The sequence below is a fragment of the Salvelinus sp. IW2-2015 genome, linkage group LG10 (genome assembly GCF_002910315.2).
Source record: "Salvelinus sp. IW2-2015 linkage group LG10, ASM291031v2, whole genome shotgun sequence".
Lineage (NCBI taxonomy): Eukaryota > Metazoa > Chordata > Actinopteri > Salmoniformes > Salmonidae > Salvelinus > Salvelinus sp. IW2-2015.
This window is the reverse complement of record NC_036850.1, coordinates 16514525-16524130: the sequence shown is the minus strand read 5'-3', so window position 1 is coordinate 16524130 and position 9606 is coordinate 16514525. Positions and strand designations below refer to the sequence as shown.

Sequence of the window (9606 nt, the reverse complement as noted above, 5' to 3'; positions counted from 1 at the left end):
TGATTACCAGAAAGTGACCGAGGGGAGAATGGCCTTGTGTTATGGTCTGGGTTTATAATTGACTGTCTGTGGCCAAGCAGACTAATTTGCTGTCTCCGGATGTACCTTGGCCGTCTATTTCTTTTGCCTAAGCCTATAATGGGGCTTCGCCCTTTTCCCCTGGATGATAGATTAGATGAGGCAGCTTTGAAAGTCTTTATAATGAACAGTCTCACTATAATATGGTCCATATAATATTACGAGGCAAAATCGCTTATCTATGACGGACTAAGAAATACTTCGAAGCACAACATCGCAACAATTGCTATATATTTGACAAGTTCATAGAGGGGAAACGACTGCTTGAATGTTTGCTTCTATTAGCCAGTTAATGATTGTTTTTCTGATTATTTATTTTGACCCCCTACCCACACACACACCCAACAACATAAGACCACACACACACACACACACACACACACACACAACACACACACACACACACACACACCATCACACACACACACCACCCACACACACACACACACACACACACAACACAACCAACTCCTATTATCATCTACCATTACATAAAAAGCTACAAGGAATACCACTGTTATGCTATTATGAGAGGCTGTCTTTTCTATATTGGTGGAAGCATCACAGTGACAGCATGAGCAGTAGCTACAGATTGTTTGTTCATTTTGTAGCAGTGATGAATATACTGAATACAGATGTAGGAATTTAATTTGATCACTCTTTTGTTGCTATGAATTGTTCTGCACTGCAGGAAATGCAMATTTGCAGTGTATTCATTGTTTAAAAAGGCTGTTAGCATTTGGTAACAATGCCAGCCACTGCCAGAGAATCTAAACCAATGCATGGACTGCTGTCATACCTTGTTCATAGACTGCTTACAGGTTGAGTAAACCAATATGTAATTCTGTCATTTGGGCAAACTACTGGCAAACTATCCCTTTAATTATAATCTACATAATAATTCACATTTCCTGATGCTGCAGGATTATTTTCCTGCTGTAGCTAACTGGTTCAAATTAAGATCTTACATCTGTATGTCTGTCAATTATCTGTTTTGATCATTGCTATCTCAAACTCATGGTTGATGCCTTGTCTCCAGGTGATAGGAACAGCTGCCTTGATCCTGTGCATTCTGGCCATTATTGATGGGAAGAACATTGGAGCTCCTAAAGGGATGGAGCCACTGTGCATTGGCCTGATCATCATGGCCATCGGAGTRTCCATGGGACTCAACTGTGGCTATCCCATCAACCCTGCCAGAGACCTGGGCCCAAGGCTCTTCACTGCTGTGGCCGGATGGGGCATGGAGGTGTTCCGGTAATTTTCAACAATGCTTATACTAGAGAGAAGACAAGTCCCACAAATGAGAGCTGGATGGCCTCCATAAGTACAGTAGCATTTCACAAACATTATTAGATGCCTTTTGCCCTGAAACCCTTTGAAATTGAAAATGAGCTTTCTTCTCCTAAAAAATCAAACAGCCCATGCTCACTTTACAGTAGAACATTGAAAGATTCATGAAGACGCAGAAACAGAGTATGTGTGCGTGTGACAGGAAAGCCCCTCTCTGATCTGGGCGTGCCAAGYGGAGCTGCAGGCACATTATGCTGCTTTTCAGTCCTCCTCCCCAGCAGTGGCTGGGAGTTAGGCACGCAGTGTGAGAAACATGGGAGTGAATACCAGTGGCCTGGCCTCCTTCAGGAAGAGCAGGAGTATGCGGCTCTATCGCTATCTCTGCTCTTCTGACAATCTCAATCAATATGTCCAGCAACCTCTTGTATCTCCTGCATTTTCAAAAAGGCTTGGAGACGTGAGCAGGCAGAGTACGATTATTTTCCCGCACATAAATATTCCATGCTTCATATAACAGAAAATGTCACCATTGTGTGTCCTACTGTCAGAGGCAGACTCCCTCTCTCTGCCATCACTCCTCAAAGCTGTCCCTGATCATTGGGTATTTATTTACACTAGATAAGCAAAGCGGTTATCGGCTGCAATGTCTGTACTTTGCCATGCAAACTTCCATAGTCCCCAGAGGAAGCTGGGTGAAGCAATTCACAAGCAGCTATTTAACAATGAGAGCTGGGCTAAAGAAGAGTTACATAAGATAAATGTGAAGGATATGAGGGACCTCTCTGCCAGTGCACTATAGACTTCTCTTCAGTAGAGGGCGCTGTCTGATCTAATGGCCAAAGTCAACAGTTTCCCAACCTGCACTTTGGGGAGCCCCGCCATTGCACATATTTGTTCTATTCCAGCACTAGCACAGTACACCTGATTCATCGGAAAGGGCTGGCCGGTTAAATCACAAGCTGAATCAGAGGTGCTGGAGCTAGAATAGAACAATTGTGTGCAATGGCTGGGGGTCCCCTACTGSGGTGGGAAACGTTAACGTACAGTATTTGACCCTCTACTTTATACCGTGTTCACACTACATCTTACCAGATGTTTTGCATACAGATGTAGGATCTTAATTTGATCACCCTGTTATAGGATAACTCTCCTTCAATGCAGGACATTTAAAACGTGTAGTGTATTTGAAGTTTAAAAAGGTTTCTAAAGTTTGTAATTTCCACTTTGAGATTAAAGACTTGATTTTCCCTTACGAAACATGTATGAACCCCTACAAAAATGTCCATGAATTATAATTTCCTGTTGCTGCAGGATTCCTTTCCTGCTGTAGCAAGCTGACTCAAATTAAGATCCTATGTCTATATGAGATTATCCATATACGTATACATTTAAGATTAGTTCTCGCTAATGCGCATATAAACCTGCGGCCCCGAGATTTACATCATACTGTCAAATTTGAYGTAATCTGCCCATTTGAAATATAGGTTTAAGTACATCCCTTAAATCTCAGACGTTTTAGCAGCACACACAGCTGTAATCACGATGTTAAGATAGAGATGTATAAGGGTGATAGTAGGATATAAAGCGTACATTCCATCCACCATACATTCCATCCACTGAATCTCTGTAGGGAAACTGAAAGCAATAGGACCAGGTACAGTGGCACATTTCTTTGACGTCAGTAGGTACAGTAGGAAGAGCTGGCAGGGTGCCATGTCTAGGAGACGTCATCGTGTGACCCAGTGTGTCTGTCCGTCATCAGGCCTGATTATGGGATATGGTTAGTCACCCTAGCTCTGTCCATAGATTACACACCCTAATCCACCAGCCCTGTAGTCTGCATCCAACCCCTGGTAGTTTAGTAGCTAAACAGAGCCTGTTCAGACACTGTCTGTTTTCCTACCTGTGCCTTGTCAAGTCAGTGCTGGTAATTCAGTCCCTTTCGCCCACAGGATCCAACCAGTCAGTACTAGCAGAGGGAGGCTAATCTCTATCAAGGAGGTGCCCTGAGATGATCAAGCGCTCAATTCAGGACAGAATCAGGACATGTACTACGTAGGCTACAGTAGCAAAGAGCTGTTTAGGTGGGAGTTTGAGGGGTGATCTGGGGGTCATTGGAAATTGTTAGGCTTTTACTATTACCCGCTATTAAGATAACTGGCAAATCTGTAAAGCACAATTAGAATTAGGCATTAATAGAAACAGATTGGTGGGGAGTGGGAACAGATCAACTTTATGTATAGTTGGATCAATAGACTAGCAGGCAGATCGAAACCTCTTATGGATCCGCCCCTTTTTTTACATTTTCGCCTAAAATGACATACCCAAATCTACCTGTAGCTCAGGCCCTGAAGCAATGATATTTATATTCTTCGTACCATTTTAAAGGAAACACTTTGAAGTTTGTGGAAAAGTGAAAGGAATATAGGAGATTATAACAAAATAGATCTTGTAAAAGATAATAAAAAAGAAAAGCCAACCGTTCTTTTGTATTTTTTTTGTACCATCATCTTTGAAATGCAAGAGAAAGGCCATAATGTATTGTTCCAGCCCAGGTGCAATTTAGATTTTGGCCACTAGATGGCAGCAGTGTATGTGCACAGTTTAGACTGATCTGATGAACCATTGTATTTATGTTAACAATGTTGTATCAARACTGCCCAAATGTGCCTAATTTGTATATTAATAACTTTTCATGTTCAAAATTGTACACACTCCTCAAACAATAGCATGGTATTCTTTCACTGTATTAGCTACTGTAAATTCGACAGTGCAGTTAGATTAACAATAATTTAAGCTTTCTGCCAATATCAGATATGTCTATGTCCTGGGAAATTTTCCTGTTACTTACAACCTCATGCTAATCGCATTAGCCTACATTAGCTCAACCGTCCCGTGGAAGGGACACTGATCCCGAAGATGTGAGAGAGAATAGAGGAGTAGTGAGAGGTGGAGATTAGAGAGAGCCTATCCAGGGAGTCTTACTGTGTAAATAAACAAAAGGTAGTAGTGGAATCTGCTCCCAATGTACCAGTGGAAGCTGCTGAGGGGTAGGATGGCTTATAATAATGGCTGGAACGGCGCAAATGGAATGGTCCGTGTGTTTGATGTATTTGATATCATTCCACTGATTCCGCTCCAGCCATTACCACAAGCCCATCCTCCCCAATTAAGGTGCCACCAACCTCCTGTGTAATGTACAGTAGCGTACCCCAGACCATGGTACGTTCCTGCAGTGTCTSCATGCAGTGTCTTTTTCAATGTATTTTTAAATCATCACTGTATCACATGAAAATAACGGCAAATATATTTTTTATCATTTATTACCCTGAGCCTCCTTTTGCTATCGATTATGATGTCTGATTGTGTGGGCATGTTGATACAAATTTAAATATATTTTCATACACATCCCTGATTGGTGGATAGGATCATCCCTGCTCACCCCTTCAAATTAGGAGGATACATATGCAAATACAAGACAACTGGTCATTGGTCCGAATAATTAGATCAGATTATGATTTAATGCTGTCGGCCAAAAACTGTATCCCACCTGAACAGGCTGAAACTCCAAGCATTTTTTCAATAAGCTCTTACTCTAAAAGGGCGTTATAATATTTTTCACAATTTCAGAGTGTTTTTTACACCTCATAGTGTGGAGATATCATAAAATAAACAGGTAAATCATGTTTTTGACTGCACTGTCCCTTTAACGCGGGTGACCACTATTTACCCTGTAGATAGTGTACAAAACATTACTGAGTTGCACCCCCTTTTGCTCTCAGAATAGCCTCAATTCGTCRGGGCATGGACTCTACAAGGTGTCGAAAGCGTTCCACAGGGATGCTTTCCCATGTTGACGACAATGCTTCCCACAGTTGTGTCAACTTGGTTGGATGTCCTTTCGGTGGTGGACCATTCTTGATTCACACGGGAAACTTTTGAGCATGAAAAACCCAGCCACGTTGCAGTTCTTGACACACTCAAACTGGTGCGCCTGGCACCTACTACCATACCCCGTTCAAAGACACTTAAATATTTTGTCTTGCCCATTCACCCTCTGTATGGCACACATACACAAACCATGTTCTCTCAAGGCTTAAAAACCCTTCTTTAACCTGTCTCTTCCCCTTCATCTATACTGATTTAAGTGTATTTAACAAGTGACATTAGAAGGGATCATAGCTTTCACCTGGATTCACTTGGTCAGTCTATGTCATGGAAAGAGCAGGTGTTCCTAATGTTTTGTACACTCAGTGTATTTGGTATTAAATGTTTTATTTTAACTTACTCACTACAAAGTCAAATGTAAACTCCTAAACCCCTGTATGTATATCTCCTCTGGTCTGTGCAGTGCTGGAGGCTGCTGGTGGTGGATCCCAGTAGCGGGGCCCATGGTGGGAGGAGTGGTGGGGGCCGCCGTTTACTTCCTGTTCATCGAGCTGCACCATTCCGAGCCTGAGAAACAGGGGGAGAACAACGTCAAGGACAAATATGAGATGGTCACCCTGAGTTAGACAGAAAGGCCATGAGCCTCAATGGTACTGAGGCTTGGCAGCTTCCTACCCCTTTAACCCTCAACAGGCTAAACATTCACCTCAATGAGGCCACACTTGACACAACCTTCTCCGCTTGCACTAGAGTCATTTCCTCTGTCTAAGGGACCTGAGGTCAGGTCAGTCTCTGCACTCTCATGGACAGGTCCGTGCCAGTTGAGCCAACACATAAAAAACACAAACACGTATGTAATGTTAAATTCACAATCACAAGCTGAGATCTCAGGCATGTTTACTAGCCCATGACATCATCAACATCAGGTGTTCAGACTATCCATTCTACTCTGAGGATAGTTCCTGAGTACAGTGATTTTTAAGAATTTATATTGCATTTCTTGTATAGGGCTACTTTTCACTGCAGGAGGAATTTTCCAAGTTTGAAACCGTCTCAATATTTTCTCTTTCAGGCAGAGGCAATGGTAAATGTTATTAACAACATCAATGGTAAATGTTATTAACAACATCAATGGTAAATGTTATTAACAACATCAATGGTAAATGTTATTAAAAACATCAATGGTAAATGTTATTAACAACATCAATGGTAAATGTTATTAACAACATAGAAAATAGCCAGTAACAGTTTCTGTGATGGAAGGAAGTGTGTATATTTTTTGTCATTGAGCTAGTTTAATGGTATGCTCTTTGGAGTGTCTTCCGTCTTCTGCTTCACTTCATCCATCTATTTGTTACAGTTGTGTGAATCCCTCTGCCTGCTGCGACACACAGCCTCATCACTGCATGTGTGCTATAGCTAACACACATCTATGTATTTGTGCTTTGAAATGCTCATAGTCTTGTTTCCTAGCTATTCTTTTTAGAGTGCAGAAGAAACAGCCTTAATGTGTGTGAAATGAGCCTCACACCGTTCTGTTTGTACTTGCTCTCTCTCGTGGAGCACAGAACTGTGTATCGTGACACGGCATCACTTCTAAATGATTTTTATCTGACTTTTATTTCCTCTTATATAACGTTCCTGCTGTCATGTGCACACATTTTCATAGAAGCATGAGTAGGGAACCTAGTATCTACAGTAGCTGCATGAGTAGGAGCCTTTAGTATCACAGTACAGCAATGAGTAGGGAAGCCTAGTATCTACATACCTAGCATGAGTAGGGAAGCCTAGTATCTACAGTACCTGCATGAGTAGGGAAGCCTAGTATCTACAGTACTAGCTGAGTAAGGAAGCCTAGTATCTACAGTACTAGCATGAGTAGGGAAGCCTAGTATCTACAGTACCTAGCATGAGTAGTGTGGAACCTAGTATCTACCAGTACCTAGGATGACTTGTTTAATAAACAATAATATGTATGAAGAGTCCAATGAGAGATAGTTTACCCCCCTGGCCATGCACATATGGGAATGTATAAAATGGTTTCGTTAATCGTATCATTACATTATTCCTCAATGATGGTGACTAGGATTAACCACTCAGGAACTCTACACTATGACTATAGTGAACTGGACAATAACAGAATAACATCAGTACAACTTCAAAAATAGAGCCCTTCAACTATACAAAAACACTCAAATGAACCAAGTCCTCCATTCCTAGTGATGTTATTTAGCCATGGGGGGCAGAGGAACACTAGTTCCCTATCCCAGAAGAGCCCTCGCAATGGAACACTAAGCATTTTATAACCTGTGTGGCTTACTACTGAACCAGATATAATTCATAGGGATAAATAAAGCTCTTTAGAAATGATTTTCTCTATTATTTTTACACCTTTGTTACTAGTGGTTAGTTGCTGTAGATTTCTTATTGTAGTTCGTTTTTTGTTTTTTTAATGCTCACATGTACTTTGGATGACTACATGATGCTAGCTTGATTCTCCTGAGATTCAACCTTTTGAGAGATACAATGTTTTATGGCTGTTGTTTTTTTGTTGCTCACTTGGCTTTAGAAAAAGATAAAGGCACTTTTACTACACACTTTTTCTCAGATGCTATTTGATAAAAGTTACTTGTTTGTGAAGGTCATTTTGTAATTATCCCCAACTGTAATTTAGATTTGACAAAAATACATATTTTATGTGTATTTCTTTCATTGTCTGTCTTGATCAATCAATCCCCATTAATTGTCTACTGATAAGGGAAGTAACACACCATTCAATGAGAAACTGTCAACTAACTACAACTGTGTTCACTAGCACTTGGAATAAGTGCATTGGTAGTAACTGGAAGGTATTCAATATTACCCGTATGCAATCCTAAAAATAACAGGCCAGAAAACCGGTCACGATCACTAAGTACAACCACTTAGTCACCCAGCGCAGTGTGGAGTGAATAAAACATTTTAAAAAGGCAGCAATCAGAAATGCTTATATAATGTCATGGAGAATAGATGAGGCATGATTTCTCTCTCTATCTATCTCTCTCTTTAGGCCCGATTTGTTGCCTCCCCTCTGCAGAGTTCATCTCACTGTATGTGTAATAACAGACAGAGCACTAGGACCCTCACAGTGGCTCATGCCAGCTCACATACTGTACTCACAGAGAAAATAACAATTTAAATTCAGTTTCAACTGGCAGCATCAGTCCCTACCTATACATCTCCCTTTAAATCACAAATACAGGTGATGATTCAATTCCAGCCTGTGTCTATCCAGCTTACTTGCAGGTAACTGCAAAAATAAAATAAACATCAGCATAAAGTGGCCACTCTATGGAAAGGGGAGACTCAAGTGTCAGGGGACTCTTCTGAAGTCGGTACCATCGATGTGTCAACTTCTGTTTGTAGTGTCCAAACCATTTGGGCTACAAACTAACGTGACCCCACTGTGGAAAGGGGAGATTGTCACAAACACGAAGTTGGCACATCGACTTCAGACGAGTGCCAGTTTTGCTCTATGACCCCCACCAGTGCCACAGGACTGGTCTGAAGGTAACTGGTACCCGTTAAATAAATTAATGGAAGTATGAGGGTAGTTTTGTGCCTATCCACAAAAAGGGGTTAAATATGTGTTTATGGATATGCTATTGAATGTGTTTCTCTGGGCTATAGTAGTAAAAGCCAAATTCAATATTTTATCAAATACTTGTAAAATAATATATATATACAGTATATACCTAAAGGGGTCCTAAAATTCAAAATCAAATAGCTAAATGATTCATAGTATGACCATCTTAGAACAATTCCATATGTCAGCACAGCAATATACTTTGTATCCCTCATTTACTCAGGTGTTTCCTTTATTTTGGCAGTTACCGGTACAATATACTTTATATCCCACGGTTCAGTGTACTCTTGGTCACAGAGCTGACAACACAGGTAACAAAGACCTGCGCATCCTTGACCAGACAGGTGACGGTCAGTGAGGGGGACAGGGGTCCACTTCCCCTCTTTACAGGTGGTAAAACTGTAGGTTGACATGGGTCAGGTGACAGCAAACAAAAAACAAGCACTGCCTGTGTTTGAAAAAGCAAAGGTTAATTATCTCTCTTACCATAGGTTTACCTGCAGCTGACATCACAGATGACACAGGACGTTTCTTTAACTCTTTGGGGTCTGCCGCTAGTCATCTAATCTAAAGACGTGAGCTCAGACCTCAGATAGAAAATTGGAGACCTCCACAAGTCTGGTTCAGCCTTGGGAGCAATTTCCAAATGCCTGAAGGTACCACGTTCATCTGTACAAACAATAGTACACAAGTATAAACACCATGGGACCACGCAGCCGTCA

The 9606-nt window shown here is 41.2% G+C and overlaps 1 protein-coding gene across 1 annotated transcript in view; it reads left to right on the top strand.

The window, feature by feature from the left end:
* LOC111969385 (aquaporin-9) overlaps positions 1–6556 on the top strand; it is a 13955-nt gene extending 7399 nt beyond the window's left edge. The window contains exons 5-6 of the mRNA XM_023995484.2: positions 1118–1335; positions 5723–6556. Coding sequence (XP_023851252.1) covers positions 1118–1335; positions 5723–5885 — 381 coding nt within the window. The 3' untranslated portion in view covers positions 5886–6556. The remainder of the gene's footprint in view (positions 1–1117; positions 1336–5722) is intronic.
* Positions 6557–9606: the final 3050 nt, after the last annotated feature.